This window comes from Salvelinus namaycush, chromosome 25 (genome assembly GCF_016432855.1).
Source record: "Salvelinus namaycush isolate Seneca chromosome 25, SaNama_1.0, whole genome shotgun sequence".
Classification (NCBI taxonomy): domain Eukaryota; kingdom Metazoa; phylum Chordata; class Actinopteri; order Salmoniformes; family Salmonidae; genus Salvelinus; species Salvelinus namaycush.
The window spans coordinates 31,224,191-31,250,080 of NC_052331.1; the positions used below are offsets into that span (position 1 = coordinate 31,224,191).

The following is a 25,890-nucleotide window of genomic DNA, read 5'->3' on the forward strand; positions in this document are numbered from 1 at the left end:
CATCATATGACAATAATACGATCCCAATGGTTCAGTTGGCTGGAGCAGGGTGCTGTCAGTCAAAACAAGTGTTTTGGGTTCAATACCTAAATATGCCACATACACTGAATTAATGTGTTAATTGTAAGAAGCTTTGGATGACAGTGTCAGCCAAATGGCCATATCATCATCTAATTCACATTGGTTATGCTGAATATGAATCCCTTCTAAGAGAGTTAATTTTATCATTCTGTGAGTCTTACCTGGATACGATCTCCATAGTTGTCTAGTAGAAGTACTCCTAGACTGGTCACCTTCTTGGTCTCCACCATAGTCTTCAGGTCAGCCAGCAGGTTCATGTGTTTGGACATGTCTGTGGCTAACACCATGTCTATGACCATCTTGCGTAGGGACTGCCTCTGTTTCTTGCTGAGGTTCTGGAAGATGTCACAGTTGTCCTCCTGCAGCAGCTTAAAGCCCACGGCCAGGTGGTGGTTTTCCAGGACCGACACGTCGTTGTACATCAGGGCCAGCTCGGAGTCTGGACGGACACATAGGAGAGGAACAGTGCAAACACACATTCTACAGCAGGGGTCTCAAACTGGCGGCGTGTGGGACATATGCAGCCCATGAGACAATTTAATGTGGACACACAACCACAAAGGATTCCAAGATTTTAAACATCTCTGTGCCCAGGGGGATATGTGAACTCACTGGTGTTGATGAGGAATTGGTTAGATACCCCCGGGTGGTCCACATCATGTATAGCACTGGCAAACAGAGCAGCTAGGATCTCCAAGTCAGTGAACACCGCCTGTAGAGATTGGAGGAACACAGGGATGTTAATGCAGGTAAATACTGTACAGCAGGGGTCACCAACCGGTCGATCGACTGGGCAACCTCCATGGCATTTCTAGTCGATCGGAAAACATTTCTGTAAAAAAAACTACGATAAAGCCTTGTATTCCTTTATTTTGTTGGCCGTAGGTGCACGCGATTCAGCTGCCCTGCACGTCAGGTAGGCAAAATGTTCCCATTTTTAACCATTTAATGTGTCTGAAGGTACAAACTCTGCCTTCTCGGTGGGCCTGGAGAGCAAATCAAGTGCACTATAGGCTTACCGCTGGCCAGTCGGATGGCTCAGATTACCGTGTCTACAGTAACATAGCAGGCGGAAAAGAAAGCAGCAGCAAAGTTGATACTGTGAGATTTCAAAACGTTTAAAATCATGACCAAAGAGAGAATGTCAATGAATACAGCAAAGAGCTGCTGTTTTTATGAGTGAGTTCATGTTTAAGTTCTTACTCAGCACTGTCAACACTTTTTATTCAACACTTTTAGAGGCTATTAAGATGTGCATTCTTCAAACTTCCACTCACGCTACAACCAACACTGCCGCTGTAATGAATGAGTAGAAAAGTGTATTGATAGGCTTGCATTATTATTAGAAGATTTTGGTCTTTTTTAATATCGAGAAATATTTAACTTTCTCTGTTCGTAGGAGTAACAATATGAATTTGTGCACGATGCAGAGATAATGAGGTGCAACTCGAGTTTGGCCACCAGGTGGAAGACGGTGTCCCTTTTTGGTCAGTGTCAGCAGAGGAAAGGGAGAGCGGAGGGACGTTGAGAGGTGGACCTCAGTCTCCTCCTGCACTCTCCCTCTGCTGAGACTGACCATCAGATGCAGGCACAATCAGCCCAGTAAATTTTTAAACGTACAGTATGCTCACTCAGCGTTGCCTCACCAGTAATACAACAATATCTACTGATCAGTTTTTTATTTTTTATAGTCCCGAACAACATTGCATTGGCAGGGATATTCAAGCAAAGACAATATGTGGTAATAATGTATTGGGACTATAGCCTACTGCACAAACCTCATTGCTACAGTGCTGTTTTAAATAGGTTAATGTTGCATTGGCTTCCGTTTTTTTAAGTCCTGTTAAAAAAAATCTGAGTGGTAGATCTCGTCTTGCTTTTTGACTCAGTAAGTGATCTTCACTCAGAATGCGTTGGTCACCACTGCTGTACAGTATGTGTGTGAGAATGTGTATGGGACTTGTGCATAGGCGCAACAACAATATGGGACAGGTGGGACACATGTCTGCCCCAATTTTCAAAACACCTTTTTTCTAATGTCCATAACTTTGACGTTAAACGATGTACTGTATAGCCCTGCAGAAGGTGTACAGTTTTGAACATTATATTGCATTGTGGTATTCTTTACATTTTCTTACAGTAAAAAAATAAACTAAACACAAAACAGTATTGTCAACAAAAAAAATGACATGTAACATTTGAAATGTGTAAAAAAAATAAAAAAATAATGTATGTATATATATATAAATATATGTTTTTTAATAAATAATAAATTTATATATATATATACACAGTATTTTTAGCTAAAGAGTTGTCATACCTCCAAGGCAGGGGTAGAGAGGAGGACGTGGGTGGACTGGACCACGTCTGCAGCGTGGATGTTGTTGTGGTAGGCCACATCGTGGTGGTAGTGGTCCTCCAGGGTCATCATGAAGGTGATGAAGGTGTCTGCAGGGATCTTGAAGGACTTCAGCAGCTCTCGCTCCTATATGGAATACATATATTATTTTCATCATTTTTTATCAGTGACTTTGTAAATTGTTTAGCCATGTAAGAGGGCCCATTTAGAAGAGGACTCATTTGGAAACATAAGGATGACATACCTGGAAAATTGAATAAATCGCCACCGTCAGCGGACGATTCCCAGAATATTCAGATATTTTGAAAATATCCACACCCCATCGGTTTATATCTTCCAACTGCTGCCAGATGGAAAAACATTTGTTAGAAAAAAACTGCAGATCCTTTAACTCCAAAACGTGCTGGGGACTATTAAATCCTAAGAGTGACAGAACTTGTGGCAGAACAGAACCCTAAAAGTGAGGTACTTTCTAATTGTCAGAAAAGAAGGGACTACCTTGGCGAGAAAGCCCTCCTGAGTGGAAGCGACCCCGAAGCGGGGGATGCTGGAGGGGGCTACACTAGGGATGATTCTGGGCTTCTTCACCCCCACGATCTGGGACATGGGACGCTTCTTCTTGTCCGTTTTCTCCTTCTTCTCCTTGATGTTTGGAGACATGATCTCCATGTCATGTTGCTTTTCTGTGGTGCACAGTTATTCCACAGTTATTCCACAGTTATTCCACAGTAATAACAATAGAGTTCAGAAGGGTTGTCTATTGAAACCAGCGCTGGTTACACTTTACACTGAGTTGAAGTTGCACAGATATCATGTAGTTGCCTGGATTTGTATTGTCTTGGCATAATCACATGTAATGTTACAGGCTTTGGTTTTTCCATTTATATTTGGAGGTTGGACGTTAGCACGTGGGGCGCACCGATTGGTGTCACCTCGTTAGTCAGTATGTACTACACCTGTGCTGGTTGGTCATCTCGTTAGGGGGAAGGTGTTTCACCTGTGCTGGCCCAGGTGCTATTTAAGAGTGGCTGGCCCAGTGCTCCAATGGTCTTGAGCGACGTGGAGAGTTAACACTTTTAGTTGGCTCGCCCTATTTGATTTCCAGACAAACAATCCTTTATCTTATCTGCCCTGTTTTCGTTTTGCTCCACTTTTTGGTTTGCTTCCTGTCTTTAAGTTTGGTTTGGGTTTTTATTTTGTTTGCCTCTTCTTGGGTAAATTTAGTGGGTGTCTTTTAGGTCCTTGTTTTTGTTGCTAGTCAACTTTCAGTGCACTCCCCCATGAGTGTCTTTCAGAACACCTCCTAAAACCCTACCTGTTTCGTTTTGGTTGTTGTCAGTGACTCTTTGTGAGTTCCCCTTTCTGATTGAGCGACAATTTTTGGTTTTCGTCCTGGGGAACGTAACAGTAACTATACATTAAGTATACATTAGTAACTATTAGATTCACATTACAGTACATACGGTAGATGTCTCTACTAAGACAGTCAGACAGTGAAAGGTGGTGGAGAGAAAGACGTACCTAGGAAGGTGCTGGAGATGAACTCTGACACCTGGTTCCCTGATCTGCTGGTCTCTGATAGCTGAGTGAGCTCTCTGTTCAGCATCCTCTTGAACTGAGGAGACAACAACACACTGCATTACTCAGACTGTCACAATATAGTCTCTACTGTGGACATACACATGACAGGCACATCTACACTGTGAGACATTTGGTAGTTTGCATATGTGTGTCTGGTAACTTCTTCATTGAAGAAAAATGTACTTACTATGACTGTGATGCATATGGGGTTGTCCCACCTAGCTTTCTTAAGATGAATATAACTAAGTATAATTCGCTCTGGATAAGAGCGTCCGCTAAATTACTAAAATGTAAAACGTTTTAGAGCTCAGGAATTCTTTAAAGACTGGACAAATATTTTTCTTAATATTAACAAAAGTTTTATTTTAATGCACTATTAAAAGCTCCTGTGCTAATTTTGTTAACATTTTGGCATGTCTTTCTAGATTTAGAACATAAAACATTTATATCTCAAACATTATCCCTTAAGTCTAACACAGCAAATACTTCAATTGTTTAAGCATATGCTACAGAACACTGATTCAAATATTTTTTCAGATATTGACAAAATAATATAGACTCCATCAGTGACGGTGTTGACAAGCCACTGACGGAGTTGACAGCAGATACTGAAAACAGACATATTTTGGCCTCTAAAAATAAAAGTTCAATACAAACATTTGTAAAATATGGAAAATGATTCATTAGAAAATTCCCAATAAAAACATAACCATTTTATCAAATCTTTCAGTACTCTGATGGAGTTGATGTTAGACAATAACCTGACAGAGTTGATGTCTTATGGAGTTTACAAAAATATACTTTTTCTTCTTTATTCAAGTGGTAAATACAGTAGCATTTTAGTTTTTCCTCAGTTGCTTTATGACTGTAAAACCTAGTTAAATGTAACATATTTTAACCAAAATTCATATTCCATCTTAATCTATCAGATAGATGGAGCTGACAGTTTATGCTTGTGACCATGGTGATTCCAATATTGATTGTTTAAAATCTGACAAAAGTAGAGAACTTTACAGACCATGAGCGATCTTGCTGCACTACATGTAATGAGGACATGAATAAGGAGTCCTTATGGTATAGCTTACCCTGCTCATTCCTGATTCATTTTGACATAAACAATTTGACCAAATCTAACCAGTTAACCAAATCTTCCCCTAAATGTACATTTTAACCTCAAGTAATGGAACAAAAACGTTTTTTTATATTAAAAAAAAGTTTCCCTTCCGGACAAGGATTGTCCAGACTTTCAATAATTTTTGAGCTAATTTCATGTAATGCTAAACATTTCTTTCATGACTTATGACGTGATCATATGCTATCTGGGGGGCCCAACCTCCAGGGGGACTCCAACACAGTAAAATTTATTATAATAATAAATATACTGAAGAACAATATAAACACAACATGTAAAGTGTTGGCCCCATGTTTCATGAAGCTCAAATAAAAGATTCCAGAACTGTTCCATACGCACAAAAAGCGTATTTCTCTAATATTTTCTGCACAAATGTGTTTACATCCCTGTTAGTGAGCATTTCTCCTTTGCCAAGATAATCCATCCAACTGACAGATGTGGCATGTCAAGAAGCTGATTAAACAGCATGATCATTACACAGGTGCACCTTGTGTTGGGGGCATTTAAAGGCCACTTTAAAATGTGTAGTTTTATCACACAACACAATGCCACAGATGTCTCAAATTTTGAGGGCTGCTGACTGCAGGAATGACCACCAGAGCTGTTGCCAGAGAATTTAATGTTAATTTCTCTACCATAAGCCGTCTCCAACGTTGTTTTAGAGAATTTGGCAGTATGCCCAACTGGCCTCACTACCACATGTAACCACGCCAGCCCAGGACCTCCACATCTGGCTTCTTCACCTGCGGGATCATTTGAGACCAGACAGCTGATGAAACCGAGGAGTATTTCTGTCTGTAATAAAGCCCTTTTGTGGGGAAAAACTAATTCTGATTGGTTGAGCCTGGCTCCCCAAAGCTGCAGGAGGGTGTGCTACACCAGTGATTATACTTTATAATCATCATACACAAAGATAATACATTTCCCCCCCTCTGAAACACCAAAAGTGTGCTCTGAAGATGCCAACCGAGCATGTACACACAGAAAAAGACAGTATATACACACACTGTGCACGCTGCATGTACTGTACATATGTTCACACATACTTCTTGCACACACATATCTGCACATACACTTTATGGACTCACTCATACACACATGCACAAGCACTCCTGACACACACACCCACACACACATGCTGCAAAAACAGCATCACTTCCCAACTAATTGCAAAGAACTCTGCAAACAAGGATGGACACCTGTGCTACACATTCATTCACCAAGCAACACGTGTATCCCATCCCATCCCAGCCCGTCTTACCTGAAGGTACATCCTCGACAGAGAACAAGTCATTGACTTCGGGCATTTCAGCAATAAATAATGCATGGGGTGGGGAAAAAAGCAGGGTCCTTCCTGTAGCTGCTGTACTGGGCTTAGAGTCCGTATTGTGCTCCTGTCCTGCTTGTCTGAGCTCCTTAATTCCACTGCAAGCAGATAGTCTACACACACAGTGCATTGGGAAGGTTTTATCCACACACTCTAGCGGGAATGGGCAAGTAAGAGGATTGCCTTGGTGGAGGAAGTGTGGAAGCCAGGCTGAGGATGCAGGGTGTGGGGAGCATGGCAGAGAAGCGACTCCTGCCGCTTACTCTCCTCTCTCCCTCAGCAGCACTATTCTGCCTGCTGCTCCGCGTGTAAACAGAGGAGAGCAGCACACGCTACTCCCAATTACCACCCCCCCCATACTGTATGCCTAAAGGAAGGAACAAATCAGCAGCCTGCTGCATCAGAGGCTGGGACAGGGAAATGGAGCTGATTGGCCCACGGTGGGGGGAGAGTAGGCAGGGGCTGGTTGTGTTCGAGGCTTCACCATGTGCACCAAGTTAAAGATTATGAGGAAATCTGATGCCTTGAATGGCTGAGGTATTTCAATCATATACTGTATGTGACCCAATTCAGGATACTAGGTGTATGTCGTAAGTCACGACTTCACAGGAGAGCCATTTGAACGTAAAAAATATTTTTTCATCAAAATGCGTTTTTTGGCAGAAATACCTTCTCGAACATGTGAACTTGTGCCTTAAAATCAAACTTGTATGTCATCTGTATATACGAATAAAATTGTTAAATTACGAGCTTAGTTGGTTTAGCCACATAAAAATACAATTTATGTGAACACATGAATTTGTTACTTGTTTCATCGTCATTCATGTAATTTAAAGTATCTGTACATCTAAGCTATGAGGAAAGAGAAAAAAGGGGACGATAGGATGATTCGGCATGATAGGCAACATATCATTATCCTATTATGAATGTAAATAACACAAACGTTTGCAGAAAGCAGAATAGAAAATACATTATAGAAGGAGAGAATTTCAGAAAAATCCATTGCACATTATATTTTCCCATACGATACAATGTAGTGAAGGTCAAATAAACCACACAAAGAGCAACGACAAAGAGTGAAATGTTTAGAAAAATCAAGTGCCAGCATTGATGATTCCTCCCCACTGACTCCCTTTTCATTGACGATCGGCAGCAATGTGGGGGTGCAGCACATGAAACGCACAACCACATGTGTGCCTTGCATGTATGTCTATGGTGTATGTATCCAGGGAGAGCCTGTGTGTAGTGGGTATCCAGGGAGAGCCTGTGTGTGGTGTATCCAGGGAGAGCCTGTGTGTGGTGTATGTATCCAGGGAGAGCCTGTGTGTGGTGGGTATCCAGGGAGAGCCTGTGTGTGGTGTATCCAGGGAGAGCCTGTGTGTAGTGGGTATCCAGGGAGAGCCTGTGTGTGGTGGGTATCCAGGGAGAGCCTGTGTGTGGTGTATGTATCCAGGGAGAGCCTGTGTGTGGTGTATGTATCCAGGGAGAGCCTGTGTGTGGTGTATGTATCCAGGGAGAGCCTGTGTGTGGTGGGTATCCAGGGAGAGCCTGTGTGTGGTGTATGTATCCAGGGAGAGCCTGTGTGTGGTGTATGTATCCAGGGAGAGCCTGTGTGTGGTGTATGTATCCAGGGAGAGCCTGTGTGTGGTGTATGTATCCAGGGAGAGCCTGTGTGTGGTGGGTATCCAGGGAGAGCCTGTGTGTGGTGTATGTATCCAGGGAGAGCCTGTGTGTGGTGTATGTATCCAGGGAGAGCCTGTGTGTGGTGTATGTATCCAGGGAGAGCCTGTGTGTGGTGGGTATCCAGGGAGAGCCTGTGTGTGGTGAGTATCCAGGGAGAGCCTGTGTGTGGTGGGTATCCAGGGAGAGCCTGTGTGTAGTGGGTATCCAGGGAGCGCCTGTGTGTGGTGTATGTATCCAGGGAGAGCCTGTGCGTGGTGGGTATCCAGGGAGAGCCTGTGTGTGGTGTATGTATCCAGGGAGAGCCTGTGTGTGGTGTATCCAGGGAGAGCCTGTGTGTGGTGGGTATCCAGGGAGAGCCTGTGTGTGGTGTATGTATCCAGGGAGAGCCTGTGTGTGGTGGGTATCCAGGGAGAGCCTGTGTGTGGTGTATGTATCCAGGGAGAGCCTGTGTGTGGTGGGTATCCAGGGAGAGCCTGTGTGTGGTGGGTATCCAGGGAGAGCCTGTGTGTGGTGGGTATCCAGGGAGAGCCTGTGTGTGGTGGGTATCCAGGGAGAGCCTGTGTGTGGTGGGTATGTGTGTGTGTGTGTTTACCCAGCGCACATGGCTCTTGCGTGGGGAGGCTAATCATGGAATTACACAAGCTATTAACTCCAGTCTGGAGAAAGAAGGAGAGGAGAGGGATGATGATGGATGGATGGAGGGGGGATGGCGTTTTATCCACAGCTCCAACTCTGTTCTTCACATTTTTTCTGCACATTAGATACTGGGAGTTGGGGGTGTGTGTCTACCGATGCATACCGACCATCCCATTCATTCAGGTAGGCCTGATCACAGACAACGATGAGACAGCCTATAGGGAGGAGGTCAGAGACCTGGCCGTGTGGTGCCAGGATAACAACCTCTCCCTCAACGTGATCAAGCCAAAGGAGATGATTGTGGACTACAGGAAAAGGAAGACCGAGCACGCCCCCATTCTCATCGACGGGGCTGTAGTGGAGCAGGTTGAGAGCTTCAGGTTCCTTGGTGTCCACATCACCAACAAACTATCATGGTCCAAACACACCAAGACAGTCGTGAAGAGCGCATCAACAAAGACTATAGATTTGGCATGGGTCCTCTGATCCTCAAAAAGTTTTACAGCTGCACCATCGAGAGCATCCTGACTGGTTGCATCACTCCCTGGTATGGCAACTGCTCGGCCTCCAACCGCAAGGCACTACAGAGGGTAGTGCGTACGGGCCAGCACATCACTGGGGCCAAGCTTCCTGCCATCCAGGACCTTTATACCAGGCGGTGTCAGAGGAAGGCCCTAAAAACTGTCAAAGACTCCAGCCACCCTAGTCATAGACTGTTCTCTCTGCTACCGCATGGCAAGCGGTACCGGAGCACCAAGTCTAGGTCCAAAAGGCTTCTTAACAGCTTCTACCCCCAAGCCATATGACTCCTGAACAGCTAATCAAATGGCTACCCAGACTATTTGCATTGTCCCCTCCCCTTTTACGCTGCTGCTACTCTCTGTTTATTATCTATGTATAGTCACTTTAACTCTACCTACTTGTACATATTACCTCAATTACCTCAACTAACCTGTGCCCCCTCACATTGACTCTGTACCTGTACTCCCTGTACATAGCCTCGCTACTGTTATTTTACTGCTGCTCTTTAATTATTTGTTATTTGAATTTTTTACTTATACATTTTTTACTTAACACTTGTTTTTCTTAAAACTGCATTGTTCGTTAAGGGCTTGTTAGTAAGAATTTCACTGTAAGGTCTACACCTGTATTCGGCGCATGTTACAAATAACATTTGGTTTGATTTGATTTGATTCGTGGAACGAACTCCAAACGTCAGAAGGCATTGGCAATTTCATTCACATTTCCTAATCTCTGATGGAATTCATTGTATTAGTGGCCTTTCACATTTGTCAAATCAGGATCGGCACAAAATGCATTTGCAGAGTGACACGGTCGCTGGCTTAGTGGGCTCTTTTTAATTTGATAGGCCACCAAACGTGTATTGGCCAAAATATATACATATTTTTTTATTTATTGCTTACTTTGACGTAAGAGTGAAATAATAATATCCCTTTTGTTTTAATGGAGAGGGGAAAGGTCACTTGTTTTGGCTAAACAATAAGGAAATTAGATTCAAGCAAAGTCTGAAAGAGAGTCTTAATAGATATTGTGCAGCTACAGAAAATTTGATAAAAATTCCCTGTAGATTCTTCATAAAGCCAAGATGGCGCTGACTCAATGGTGAGCTTTGTGCTTTTGTATTGTACCTCGTTTAAGTCCATCATAGTGAATGAACTCAAACCCGAACCAAATACTGATGTAAGACATTAGTAGCTTCAGCATTACCATTAAAGTCGAGGGTACAAGTGAGTAATGAAAGCTCCCTGGGTTATGAGTGTGTGTGTGTATGTGTGTACCTTATTGGAGGCCATCTCGCTGACGGAGTGGCGTGTCTTCAGAGTATCCAGCTGCTCCAGACACCAGTCCAGCTCGTCCAGAGTCTCCACGGCCAGCTGCTGAAACGGCTCCTCTGTCACACCCACACAAGGACAACACACAACGAGATGAGCACGAGATTTAACGTTCTTTTAACGTTCAACATTCATTCAAGAATCAATGATTCAATCTCGAAGTCCCCTTTGCTGTTTATATCAATGGTTAAATCATCAGTTTGGTTTAATATCAGATTGAATCTAATCCTAATCTTACCCTAATTGCTAAATGGCTGAATGAAATGTCTGTATTGTTTGTGGAGTGTAGAACTCAACCAAGCAAAACCTTTTCAAAGACTCACCTGCTAAGCTTGTATTTAACATGGACGGTGGATTACTGCCAATTCTCCTGTGGACACACAGACATCCCAGTTTTGAGTAAAGTTGATATCTATGTACTGTGTCTATGTATTGTTCACTTCATCATTATAATCAACAGGGGGCACGTGGGTTTGGGTTTGAGATGCGCCGAAGAGGATGGCTGACGTTTTACATGTTCCTGACCAACTGTGCTATTTTTGTTAGTTTTTTTGCGATGTTTGTAACTTATTTTTTTACTTATTTTGTACATACTGTTGCTGCTATCGTCTCTTATGACCGAAAATAACTTCTGGACATCAGAACAGCAATTACTTACCACAAACTGGAAGAAGCTTTTTCCTTTAACGAGTCCGACGAGAAGGATATACTGCCCTTCTGGGAACAGGCTCAAATCCCCGTCATTTGCATGAAGAAAAGACGGAGGAAAAGAGGACGCAGATCGGGCTGCCTTCTGAGAATCCGTAGGTGAGCGAGTAAACTCCCACTGCCTTCCGTTCTACTTGCTAACATGCAATCATTGGAAAATAAAATGAATGACCTACGATTACGATTATCCTATCAATGGAACATTAAGAACTGTAATATCTTATGTTTCACAGAGTCGTGGCTGAATGACGACATGGATAATATAGAGCTGGAGGGATTTTCAATGCACCGGCAGAACAGAGATGCTATGTCTGGTAAGACGAGGGGTGGGGGTGTGTGTCTTTTTGTCAATAACAGCTGGTGCGCAATGTTTATTGTTGAAGCAGTCTCGAGGTATCGCTCGCCTGAGGTAGAATACCTTATGATAAGCTCTGGACCACATTATCTACCAAAAGAGTTCTCATCTATATTATTTGTATCCGTCTATTTAACATCACAGACCGATGCTGGCACTAAGACCGCACTCAACCAACTCTATAAGGCCTTATCAAACAAGAAAATGCTCACCCAGAAGCGCTGCTCCTAGTGGCCGGAGACTTTGATGCAGGCAAACTTAAATCAGTTTTACCAAATTTTTACCAGCATGTCACGTGATACCAGAGGGAAAAAAGCTCTAGATCACCTTTACTCCACACACAGAGACATACAAAGCTCTCCCCCGCCATCCATTTGGCAAATCTGACCATAACTCTATCATCCTGATTCCTGCTTACAAGCAAAAACGAAAGCAGGAAGTACCAGTGACTTGCTTAATACAGTGGTCAGATGACGCGGATGCTAAGCTACAGGACTGTTTTGCTAGCACAGACTGGAATATGTTCCGGGATTCATCCAATGGCAATGAGGAGTATACAACCTCAGTCATCGGCTTCATCAATAAGTGCATCGACGACTTTGTCCCCACAGTGACCGTATGTACATATCCCAACCAGAAGCCATGGATTACAGGCAACATCCGTATCGAGCTAAAGGCTAGAGCTGCTGCTTTCAAGGAGCGGGACACTAATCCAGATGCTAATAAGAAATTCCGCTATGCCCTCAGATGAACCATCAAACAAGCAAAGCGTCAACACAGGATTAATATTGAATCCTACTGCACCGGCTCTGACGCTCGTCGGATGTGGCAGGGCTTGAAAACTATTATAGACTACAAAGAGCTGCCCAGTGACGCGAGCCTACCAGATGAGCTAAATGCCTTTTATGCTCGCTTCGAGGCAAGCAACACTGAAGCATGCATGAGAGCACCAGCTGTTCTGGATAACTGTGTGATAACGCTCTCGGTAGCCGATGTGAGCAATCCCTTTAAACAGGTCAACATTCACAAAGCCGCGGGGCCAGATGGATTACCAGGATGTGTACTCAAAGCATGCGCGGAGCTACTTGCAAGTGTCTTCACTGACATTTTCAACCTCTCCCTGACTGAGTCTGTAATATCTACATGTTTCAAGCAGACCACCATAGTCCCTGTGCCCAAGGAAGCGAAGGTAACTAGCCTAAATTATTACCGCCCCATAGCACTCACATCAGTAGCCATGAAGTTCTTTGAAAGGCTGGTCATGGCTCACATCAACAGCATCCTCCCCGATACCCTAGACCCACTCCAATTCACATATCGCTCCAACAAATCCACAGATGATGCAATCTCAATCGCACTCCACACTGCCCTTTCCCACCTGGACAAAAGCAAAACCTATGTGAGAATGCTGTTCATTGACTACAGCTCAGCGTTCAACACCATAGTGCCCACGAAGCTCATCACTAAGCTAAGGATCCTGGGACTAAACACCTCCCTCTGCAACTGGATCCTGGACTTCCTGACGGGCCGCCCCCAGGTGGTAAGGGTAGGGAACAACACGTCTGCCACGCTGATCCTCAACACTGGGGCCCCTCAGGGATGTGTACTTAGTCCCCCACTTGTAGTCCCTGTTCACCCACGAATGCGTGGCCAAACACGACTACAATAGTGGCCTGATCACCGACAACGATGAGACAGCCTATAGGGAGGAGGTCAGAGAACTGGCAGTGTGGTGCCAGGATAACAACCTCTCACTCAATGTGAGCAAGACAAAGGAGCTGATCGTGGACTACAGGAAAAGGAGGACCGAGCACGCCCCCATTAACATCAACGGGGCTGTAGTGGAGCGGGTCGAGAGTTTCAAGTTCCTTGGTGTCCACATCACCAACAAACTATCATGGTCCAAACACACCAATACAGTCGTGAAGAGTGCAAGACAAAACCTTTTCCCCCTCAGGAGACTGAAAAGATTTGGCATGGGTCCCCAGATCTTCAAAAAGTTCTACAGCTGCACAATTGAGAGCATCCTGACCGGTTGCATCACCGCCTGGTATGGCAACTGCTCGGCATCTGACCGTAAGGCGCTACAGAGGGTAGTGCGTACGGCCCAGTACATCACTAGGGCCAAGTTTCCTGCCATCCAGGACCTATATAATAGCCGGTGTCAGAGGAAAGCCCATAAAATTGTCAGAGACTCCAGTCACCCAAGTCACAAACTGTTTTCTCTGCTACCGCACGGCAAGCGGTACCGGAGCACCAAGTCTAGGACCAAGAGGCTCCTTAACAGCTTCTACCCCCAAGCCAGCAATTAATCAAATGGCCACTTGACTGTTACATTGACCCCCACCCATTTGTTTGTACACTGCTGCTACTCGCTATTTATTATCTATGTATAGTCACTTCATCCCTACCTACATGCACAAATTACCTCAACTAACCTGTACCCCTGCACACTGACTCGGAACCGGCACCCCCTGTATATAGCCTCGTTATTGTTATGTTATTGTGTTACTTTTTATAATTTTTTAGATTTTTTTTAAACTTTAGTTTATTTGGTAAATATTTTCTTAACTCTTTTTGAACTGTACTGTTGGATAAGGGCTTGTAAGTAAGCATTTCACGGTAAGGTCTACACTAGGTCTAGGTTGTATTCGGCGCATGTGACAAATAAAGTTTGATTTGATTTGTAGACTGAACTTACTTGCTGGGTTGACGATCTTGCTGATGGGTCAAAACGGCGAAGTTGCTTCTTACCGTCCTCAAACTGGCAAGTACCTACAAGAACGTACAAGATTAATATACAGTACCAGGCAAAAGTTTGGACACACCTACTCATTCAAGGGTTTTTCTTTATTTTTACTGTTTTCTACATTGTAGAATAATAGTGAAGACATCACAACTATGAAATAACACATATGGAATCATGTAGTAACCAAAAATTGTTAAACAAATCAAAATATATTTTGTATTTGAGATTCCTCAAAGTAGACACCCTTTGCCTTGATGATAGCGTTGCACACACTTGGCATTCTCTCAACCAGCTTCATGAGGTAATGCACCAATTAACAGGTGTGCCTTGTTAAAAGTTAATTTGTGGAATTTCTTTCCTTCTTAATGCGTTTGAGCCAATCAGTTGTGTTGTGACAAGGTAGGGGTGGTATACAGAAGATAGCCCTATTTGATAAAAGACCATGTCCATATTATGGCAAGAATAGCTCAAATAAGCAAAGAGAAACGACAGTCCATCATTACTTTAAGACATGAATGTCAGTCAATCCAGAACATTTCAAGAACTTTGAAAGTTTCTTCAAGTGCAGTCGCAAAAACCATCAAGTGCTATGATGAAACTGGTTCTCATGAGGACCGCCACAGGAAAGGAAGACTCAGAGTTACCTCTGCTGCAGAGGATAAGTTCATTAGAGTTACCAGCCTCAGAAATTGCAGCCCAAATACATGCTTCACGGAGTTCAAGTAACAGACACATCTCAACATCAACTGTTCAGAGGAGACTGCGTGAATCAGGCCTTCATGGTCGAATTACTGCAAAGAAACCACTACTAAAGGACACCAATAATAAGAAGAGACTTGCTTGGGCCAAGAAACATGAGCAATGGAAATTAGACCGGTGTAAATCTGTCCTTTGGTCTGATGAGTCCAAATTTGAGATTTTTGGTTCCAACTGCCATGTCTTTTCGGTGAATGAATGATCGCCGCATGTTCCCACAGTGAAGCATGGAAGAGGAGGTGGGATGGTGTGGAGGTGCTTTGCTGGTGACACTGTCTGTGATTTATTTAGTATTCTAGGCACAATTAACCAGCACGACTACCACAGCATTCTGCAGCGATACGCCATCCCATCTGGTTTGTGCATAGTGGGACTATCATTTGTTTTTCAACAGGACAATGACCCAACACACCTCCAAGCTGTGTAAGGGCTATTTGACCAAGTAGGAGAGTGATGGAGTGCTGCATCAGATGACCTGGCCTCCACAATCACCCGACCTCAACCCAATTGAGATGGTTTGGGATGAGTTGGACCGCAGAGTGAAGGAAAAGCAGCTAACAAGTGCTCAGAATATGTGGGAACTCCTTCAAGACTGTTGGAAAAGCATTCCAGGTGAAGCTGGTTGAGAGAATGCCAAGAGTGTGCAAAGCTGTCATCAAGGCAAAGGGTGGCTACTTTGAAGAATCTAAAATATATTTTGATTTGTTGAACACTTTTCTGGTTACTACATGATTCCATATGTGTTATTTCATAGTTTTGATGTCTTCACTATTATTCTACAATGTAGAAAATAGTAAAAATAAAGAAAAACCCTTGAATGAGTAGGTGTGTCCAAACTTTTGCCTGGTACTGTACATCCTCTCTACTACCTCATTGTGATAGTGGAGGTACTTCACGTATGAATAAAAACATTTCGAATATATTATATGCATACTCCGTGAAGTGTTACAATTTAACATTTTACACCACAAAAGGGCTAAGCATACACTGCAATGGAGTACATTTAAACTCTCTTAGGCCTTGATCAAACCGACAGTGTTATTGCGCAAAATGGTACGCTGCATCATCTGGATATGTGTGCAACAAAAGTTCAACATTCACCTTCTATTACCATTTCTGTCAAGCCGTCTACACATACAGATTGATGCATACGTTCGATAAATCCAACGTATGCACCACACAAAACGTACTGCAACTGCCTCTGCTACGTAATGCTGCAAGTCAAACGCAGGGTTCCATTGGAAATGTATGTACTTCTGGTGTACCAAAATGCGTGACCACTGTCGGTGTGATCGAGGCGTTAGTGTTAAATAGTGGCTTGCAATAGTTCATTTTCAACACTTTACAAAACAAGCAAGCACTAGCGGTGCCCCTGAGCCATCATAATTACAGGCTGATGAAGAGTGAGCCCCCTCGCTAGCCCCCACCCTCCCATACGTCACACATGTCAGAGTCTGGGCACCAATCTAAATCATGAGTCAGCACATTAAAAAAAGACAGTATCTGGTTTCCCGGCCGTGGTGGGTTTCTTATCAGTCAACAGCCTTATCGAGGAACGCGATGTTGGATTCCTCGCTTGTTTAGTAAAGTGAGTGCGGTTGTGACGCACGTCCTCTGTCACGGGCCTGGCTGCCGCAATGTGCCAGCCGCAAAGGCTGTTCCGGTGGCCGTCTACTAGTGTCACTGGCACCTATAGTGACAGCTGTGACTTCACTGACAACAACCTTTTGTAGTTCTCTTTTTTTTAAGCCTAACATTACTCAGAATCAGTCAGTGTTCAGTTACATTATTTATTTCCTTGTTGTGTTGGTGTGCATAATGAAGGTAAAGTTACATAACCAGTGGGCAGATTAGAGGTCACATTCCAAATTACAGGGAGAATTTGGCTTGGTAAACCAGAGCGTGCTTAAAAGCAGTGGGATAGATTCTAACCAATGCTGGCAGCAATACATTGTACATGTGCTCCAGAGGCAGTAGCCTAGACCGCTAGTCCATACCAAGCCAATTCGTTAACCATTTATTCAGCTGAAAAACACAGGACAGAATATTTCCAAAACTAACCTGTGCAAATGGTGTCACAATCATGTCTTCTCCATGTCTATAATGGGGCAAAAATGATGAAATTTAGGTTAAATCAAGATATTGGTTTAGGCTCTGGTCTTACATTTTTTAAAGTACATTAACAGAATCAGTGAAAAGGTTAAACAAAATTGCAACCATTTAGTGTGTATACAATATTTAGGTTAAATCCAACATGACTACTATGGTACTAATGTCTACTGTGCACTTTACACATTTGCATTTAATCATAAATCAAGACAGTTGATCAGTGTCTGTGAAAAAACACTTCAACAACCTGCAGACCGACATCAAAGCAAAGAACGCAACGAATAAAGGTAGACCAGACAGGTTGAAATTAAGGTCAAACAAAGGATGCCATGCACTGTACATTATAGGAACCGTGAGGTAGGGAGAAATGAACGTCCAACTGGTAAAGTTATAGGGTTGGGGTTATGCTAGGGTCTTTTTCTTGAAGCTTCACATGCAAAAGAAAAAAGGCTTTTCTTGGGGTCACAGGAAAAACATGGGGGAGGGGTACATTGTTTGTCACTGGTGCCATGGGGAGGATGATGGCTCTGAAACCTGTAATGGAGAATGCGGGACAGGCCTTTGAGGGGACAAATCAGCGTTTTGTCAAGTTCTTCTCACCGAGACAACCAGTTGACTTCCCAGTGCTTCAAGCTTTCTTCCCTTTAAAAACAGAGGCAAGAGTTGGTGACCTGCAACCGATTAATCACAAACTAAGGTGTTTAGACACAGGGAAACTGTCTTAGGCTGATGTAGACTGGAAAAATAAACAGCAGAAGTAAAAATTTAAAAAAAATAAAGTCGCTAATTTTTCCATCTTTAGCTGCAGTCCAAACAGCTTATTTTTGCCCCCTCAGCTCTCGTGCTAGCCACTCTCCCTCGGGGGAGCGAGTGAAGAACTTTGATCACTTGTGGGGTTGATATGACCCACAAATCATTGCAAACTGTAGTCATTTGTCAAACTCTGGTGGCTGCGAAGTTTCAAATAAAGTCAATACGGCTGCATTTTGGCAGACAAAATTTTGACGCTAGCCTGCTAAAAAATATATAAATAAAATAACATTTTATTGGTCACATATACATAATCAGCAGATGTTATTGCAGGTGTAGCGAAATGCTTGTGTTCCTAGCTCCAATAGTGCAGTAGTATCTTAAAATGATTCACAACAATACACACAAATCTGAAAGTAAAATAATGGAATTAAGAGTGGCATTGACTAAAATACAGTAGAATAGAATACAGTATATACATATGAGATGAGTAAAGCAGTATGTAAACATAATTTAAACAGTATTAAAGTGACTAGTGTTCCATTATTAAAGTGGCCAGTGATTCCAAGTTTATGTATATACGGCAGGAGCCTCTAAGGTGCAGTGTTGTGTAACAGGGTGGAAGCCGGCTAGTGATGGCTATTTAACAGTCTGATGGCCTTAAGATTGAAGCTATTTTTCAGTCTCTCAGACCCAGCTTTGATGCACCTGTACTGACCTCGCCTTCTGGATGATAGCGGGGTGAACAGGCCGTGGCTCGGGTGGTTGATGTCCTTGATGATCTTTTTGGCCTTCCTGTGACATCAGGTGCTGTAGGTGTCTTGGAGGGCAGGTAGTTTGCCCCCGGTGATGCGTTGGACAGACCGCACCACCCTCTGGAGAGCCCTGCGGTTGCAGGCAGTGCAGTTGCCGTACCAGGCTGACAGGATGCTCTCAATTGCACATCTGTAAAAGTTTGAGGGTTGTAGGGGCCAAGCCAAATTTCTTCAGCCTCCTGAGGTTGAAGAGGCGCTGTTGCGCCTTCTTCACCACACTGTCTGTGTGGGTGGACCATTCCAGATCGTCAGTGATGTGTACGCTGAGGAACTTGAAGCTTTCCACCTTCTCAACTGCGGTCCCATCAATATGGATAAGGGCGTGCTCCCTCTGCTGTTTCCAGAAGTCCACAATCAGCTCCTTTGTTTTGTTGACGATAAGTGAGAGGTTATTTTCCTGGCACCACTCTCCCAAAGCCCTTACCTCCTCCCTGTAGTGTTGTGTTGTCTCGTCAGTGTTGGTAATCAGGCCTACTACCATTGTGTCGTCTGCAAACTTGATTGAGTTGGAGGTGTGCGTGGCCACGCAGTCATGAGTGAACAGGGAGTACAGGAGGGGGCTGAGCACGCACCCTTGTGGGGAAGCAAAGTGGAGGTGTTGTCTATGGTGTTGAATGCTGCACTATAGTCAATGAACAGCATTCTTACATAGGTATTCCTCTTGTCCAGATGGGATGGGGCAGTGTGCAGTGCCATGGCTATTGCATTGTCTGTGGATCTATTGGGGCGGTAAGCAAATTGAAGTGGGTCTAGGGTGTCAGGTAAGGTAGAGGTGATATGATCCTTAACTAGCCTCTCAAAGCACTTCATGATGACAGAAGTGAGTGCTACGGGGCGATAGTCATTTAGTTCAGTTACCTTTGCTTTCTTGGTTACAGGAACAATTGTGGACATCTTGAAGCAAGTGGGGACAGCAGACTGGGATAGGGAGAGATTTAATATGTCCGTAAACACTCCAGCCAGCTGGTCTGCTCATGCTCTGAGGACACGGCTAGGGATGCCGTCTGGGCCGACAGCCCTGCGAGGGTTAACACCCTTAAATGTCTTCCTCACGTTGGTCACGGAGAAGAAGAGCCCAAAGTCCTTGGTAGTGGCCCGCATCGGTGACACTGGGTTGTCCTCAAAGTGGGCAAAGAAGGAAGCAAGACATCAGTGTCCACGACGTGGCTGGTTTTCCCTAGACCATGATTGTCTGTAGACCCTGCCACATATGTCTCGTGTCTGAGCCGTTAAATTGCAACTCCACTTTGATTGTTTTGATTGTTTTGCCTGTTTGATTGTATTCGGCCATAGTCACCTTGCCATGGTTAAATGCTGTGGGTTGCGCTTTCAGTTTTGCTCGAATGCGGCTATCCACTGTTTCTGGATTGGGTAGGTTTCAATAGTCACAGTAGGTACAACATCTCCTATACACTTCCTGATGAACTCAGTCACCGTATCTGTGTATTTATCAATGTTATTCTCAGAGGCTAACCGGAACATATCCCAGTCCGCGTGATCAAAACAATCTTGAAGCATGGATTCCGATTGGTCAGACCAGTGTCGAATAGACTTTAGTACGGGTATTTCCTGTTTGAGTTTCTGCCTATAGGAAGGGAGGTGCAAAATGGAGTCGTGATCAGATTTGCTGAAGGGATGGCGGGGGAGGGCTTTGTAGGCATTTCGAAAAGTTGAGTAGCAGTGGTCCAATGTTTTACCAGTGCGAGTACTACAGTCAATGTGTTGGTAGAACTTTGGTAGCGCTTCCCTCAAATTTGCTTTGTTAAAATCCACAGCTACAATAAATGCTGCCTCAGGATATGTGGTTATCAGTTTGCAAAAAGTCTAGTGTAGTTCTTTGAGGGCCGTCGTGGTATCGGCTTGAGGGGGGATATACACGGCTGTGACTATAACCGAAGATAATTCTCTTGGGAGGAAATACGGTCGGCATTTGATTGTGAGGTATTCTAGGTCGGGTGAAATAAAGGACTTGAGTTTTTGTGTGTTATCACAATCACACCATGAGTGGTTAATCATGAAACATACACCCCCGCCTTTCTTCTTCCCGGAGAGTTCTTTATTCTTGCCTGCGCAATGTACTGAGAACCCAGATGGCTGAATGGATATATATCCTGAGAGAGCCATGTTTCCGTGAAACAGAGTATGTTACAATCCCTGATGTCTCACTGGAAGGAGATCCTCGCCCTGAGCTCGTCTACTTTATTATCCGGAGACTGAACATTAGCGAGTAATGTACTCGGAAGCAGTGGATGGTGTGTCGTATTCCTGTTCGTAACGCTATTGAGTTACCGCCTCTCTGATATCCAAAAGTTCTTTCTGGCTGTATGTAATAACACCAAAAAAATGTTGTGCTTATAATATAAGAAATAACACACAAAAAAAAAAAAATACTGCAAAGTTGCTTAGGAGCTAGACACAGAGCTCTTTCCCGTTTTTTTAAGAAAAGCAAATTTTTTGAGATATGGCTTTTTCAAAATCAAAATCATGAAAATGGCTGTCTGGTAGCCTCAATAAATAGAGAAAGATTTGTAGTTGAACAAGCCGTTGCATGTATAGATTTGTTTTTACTTGACTTGAAAAAACTTGTGACTCGACTCGACTTAGATTGCACGACTTGAGTTTTGACCTGTTATACTTGGGACTCGAATTGAGACTCGGACCTTGTGACTTGAGACTTGCTTGTGACTCGGATAATAGTGACTTGGTCCCACCTCTGTAGCTAGCTACATCATATCAAACCTGTCATCTGGTTTGCTTGGTTAGCAAGGTAGGAATTAAGCTAGCTAGCTAGCCTGTTATGCTAAACATTATGCTAACTATTTAGCTAGCTAACGTCAGCAAGCTAAATAGATGGCTCTAAGTCTGGCTGGAATTGGCAGGAGCCCCACCTGTTTTGAGCCCCAACTGTTTAGCAATATTCTTTTTTACAAAATAATAATGTTTTGTGCCTGTTTTGCATGTTATTTTGGCATTAATACATGTCACATAACAGTTTGCAAACAATGTAAAAACATATAATTGACTTAATAAAGCTGCATACAAACTTGGTCTCACCCTAATAATTTGGTCCCTTTTCCCTCATAATTTTGCCTACTGACTTAGTGGTGCACATGTAGCCTATAGCCTGTTTTAGATAAATGTAATCATCTAATATTGTAAGAGCTTTCATTGTCTGCTTATATGCCCCCTTCATTTATCCTACGGTTCTGACATAGTGTACAAGGAGAATATTGTAAAAACGGCTCATGTTCGGAATTCTGTCGCTGTACATTTCAAAAGTGCTGAACAAATAGTTATATTGACTACGTCTGTCCAAGCTCGCTCATTAATGTCTTAATCGAAATTACGAATTGCTTCTTATCCCATCGTCATCCCCTTATGCCATAGTTTGTGCATCTCAATTGTCAGTAGAAACCACATTTGTTTAATCCAGTCAGCCATATCAGCTATGGTTTTTTAAAAGGTAGTAAATGAGGCTGAATGAACTGTTTCACTGCCAGACAAGGCTCGCTGGTAGCCCGGTGTAGCATTGGTAAGATGTTGCGACTGCTGTGGGATGGCTTTATGTAGGCCCTAACTTTTTGTGGGCACCTTTTGTGACCATTATAATTCAATTAATGTATTGTTTAGTCTTGTGTTGTGTAGTGGCTTTGCTGGCATGCATCTAAAACATATATTTTATTTTGCTCCACAAAGATTTACATGCTAAAATCGCCACTGGGTAAGAGTATGGGGAAACGTTAGTTACAGCATGATAAGGGTGAATTAAATTCTTCAACATCTTGGTAGCTAGCTAGCTAGCAACATTAGCGAAGCCAGCTGGAGTCACATATTGGCTACCTAGCAACATGACATAATTTCTCATTTCTGGAGGCAGTGGAAACACAATTTGAGCTTGCCCACCAAGGCCAACCCAACCTGGGTTGACTTTAAAGTGCCAATGTAAACAGGGCTCTTGTTGTTAGTAAAGTCTAATTAAAATGAAGATGGAAATGAATAATGCCTACTTGAATTTGCCTACTTTCAGCACCATGAGCTGTCTATTTCCGATTGATTGTGCCGCAGCTGCTACTTCAAGTTTCAGCACCACAATGTAAGTTACTCAAATCTGGCTTATTGTGAGGAGAATAACTCTGATAAATACAGTACTAGTCAAAAGTTTGGACACACCTACTCATTCAAGGGTTTTTCTTTATTTTAACTATTTTCTACATTGTAGAATAATAGTGAAGACATCAAAACTATGAAATAACACATATCGAATCATGTAGTAACCAAATAAGTGTTAAACAAATCAAATATATTTGATGACAGCTTTGCACACTCTTGGCATTCTCTCAACCTGCTTCATGAGGTAGTCACCTGGAATTACATTTCAATTAACAGGTGTGCCTTGTTAAAAGTTAATTTGTGGAATTTCTTTTCTTCTTAATGCGATTATGTCAATCAGTTGTGTTATGACAAGGTAGGGGTGGAATACAGAAGATAGCCCTATTTGGTAAAAGACCAAGTCCATGTTAATGCAAGAACAACTCAAATAAGCAAAGAGAAACAGTTCATCATTACCTTAAGACATGCAGAAAATGTCAAGAACTTTTATTTTTTATTCTTTTTTAAATACATTTTTATCCCATTTTCTCCTCAATTTTCGTGGTATCCAATCGCTAGTAATTACTATCTTGTCTCATCGCTACAACTCCCGTACGGGCTCGGGAGAGACGAAGGTCGAAAGCCATGCTTCCTCCGAAGCACAACCCAACCAAGCCGCACTGCTTCTTAACACAGCGCGCCTCCAACCCGGAAGCCAGCCGCACCAATGTGTCGGAGGAAACACCGTGTACCTGGCCCCCTTGGTTAGCGCGCACTGCGCCCGGCCCGCCACAGGAGTCGCTGGAGCGCGATGAGACAAGGATATCCCTACCGGCCAAACCCTCCCTAACCCGGACGACGCTATGCCAATTGTGCGTCGCCCCACGGACCTCCCGGTCGCGGCCGGCTGCGACAGAGCCTGGGCGCGAACCCAGAGACTCTGGTGGCGCAGTTAGCACTGCGATGCAGTGCCCTAGACCACTGCGCCACCCGGGAGGCCCCAGAAAATGTCAAGAACTTTAAACGTTTCTTTAAGTGCAGTCGCAAAAACCATCAAGCACTATGATGAAACTGGCTCCATCATTACTTTAAGACATGAAGATCAGTCAATCCAGAACATTTCAAGAACTTTGAAAGTTTTGTCAAGTGCAGTTGTAAAAACAATCAAGCACTATGATGAAACTGGCTCTCATGAGGACCGCCACAGGAAAGGAGACTCAGAGTTACCTCTGCTGCAGAGGAAAAGTTCATTAGAGTTACCAGCCTCAGAAATTGCAGCCCAAATAAATGCTTCACAGAGTTCAAGTAACAGACACATCTCAACATCAACTGTTCAGAGGAGACTGCGTGAATCAGGCCTTCATGGTTGAATTGCTGCAAAGAAAACACTACTAAGGGACACCAATAATAAGAAGAGACTTGCTTGGGCCAAGAAACACGAGCAATGGACATTAGACTGGTGGAAATCTATCCTTTGGTCTGAAAATGTGAGATTTTTGGTTTCAACAGCTGTGTCTTTATGCGTCGCAGAGTAGGTGAATGGATGATCTCTGAATGTGTGGTTCCCACCATGAAGCATGGAGGAGATGTGATGGTATGGGGGTCCTTTGCTGGTGACACTGTCTGTGATTTATTTAGAATTCAAGGCACACTTAACCAGCATGGTCACCACAGCATTCTGCAGCGATACGCCATCCCATCTGGTTTGCGCATAGTGGGACTAACATTTGGACAATGAACCAACACACCTCCAGGCTATTTGACCAAGAAGGAGAGTGATGGAGTGCTGCATCAGATGACCTGGCCTCCACAATCACCTGACCTCAACACAATTGAGATGGTTTGGTATGAGTTGGACCGCAGAGTGAAGGAAAAGCAGCCAACAAGTGCTCAGCATATGTGAGAACTCCTTCAAGACTGTTGGAAAAGGATTCCAGGTGAAGCTGGTTGAGAGAATGCCAAGGGTGTGCAAAGCTGTCATCAAGGCAAAGCGTGGCTACTTTGAAGAATCTAAAATCTAAAATATATTTTGATTTGTTTAACACTTTTTTGGTTACTACATGATTCTATATGTGTTATTTAATTGTGTTGATGTCTTCACTATTATTCTACAATGTAGAAAATAGTAAAAATAAAGAAAAACCCTTGAATGAGTAGGTGTGTCCAAACTTTTGACTGGTACTGTACATAATGGGCAAAAAACATATTGTTTTTAATTAAATCAATTATAGTAGAAGCAAGCTATCAAAGTTGACCTCCGGTCCTCCTTCTCATCTTCCCACTCTTCTTCTCAAAAGGAACAGAATATAGGCTGTATTCTAGTCCGAGCTCAAGATTAAATTATTTTCGGCAGAAGCCTTTGACTCTCCTCCTGAACTGTCACCGTAGGCCTACACAGCCATTGGATAAGCAGCACACAAACATGTTTTTGATCAGCAAGAGCAGAGCAGGCCTGGGCTCAGGGTTGGAAAGTCCATTGCAGTTTGTAATGCAGCCGAGTTTTATTTACACCATCCCAGCAGCTATCTTAGAAATACAACTTTGCTCTGTGCTTCTACGAGCATGCCTAAAGGCTATGGATCATTTGATTGAGACCACACTAAATAGCCTATAGGCACACATGATAGTGCACTCTCAGCAGAGAATCAGAGATGAGGGGCGGCATCGGGCACACATCGATATATATATCCGCATAAGCAACTAATTCTAAAACACTGAGATATATAGACATTTCATCAATTACAAATGATATTATCTAGTCTCCCCTGGACTAGATTAAAAAAATACTAAACCCTCATCTTGACTGAAATTGAAAAAGCATGACCCTACTCCACTTTCCTCCAGATAACCATTCTGTACATTTCTATTAATTCCTTACTGTGAGTATACAGTAAAAGGGAAAGCTTT

General features: G+C 43.3%; 1 protein-coding gene across 1 annotated transcript in view; it reads right to left on the bottom strand.

The window, feature by feature from the left end:
* LOC120020480 (cAMP-specific 3',5'-cyclic phosphodiesterase 4D-like) overlaps positions 1–25,890 on the bottom strand; it is a 105,549-nt gene that overhangs the window by 11,534 nt on the left and 68,125 nt on the right. The window contains exons 3-13 of the mRNA XM_038964180.1: positions 17,282–17,318; positions 14,417–14,490; positions 12,821–12,839; positions 11,129–11,154; positions 10,599–10,716; positions 3,962–4,055; positions 2,939–3,123; positions 2,685–2,783; positions 2,402–2,566; positions 694–793; positions 243–520 (exon numbers count right to left, since the gene is read on the bottom strand). Of these exons, the coding sequence (XP_038820108.1) occupies positions 243–520; positions 694–793; positions 2,402–2,566; positions 2,685–2,783; positions 2,939–3,123; positions 3,962–4,055; positions 10,599–10,716; positions 11,129–11,154; positions 12,821–12,839; positions 14,417–14,490; positions 17,282–17,318 (1,195 nt within the window). The remainder of the gene's footprint in view (positions 1–242; positions 521–693; positions 794–2,401; positions 2,567–2,684; positions 2,784–2,938; positions 3,124–3,961; positions 4,056–10,598; positions 10,717–11,128; positions 11,155–12,820; positions 12,840–14,416; positions 14,491–17,281; positions 17,319–25,890) is intronic.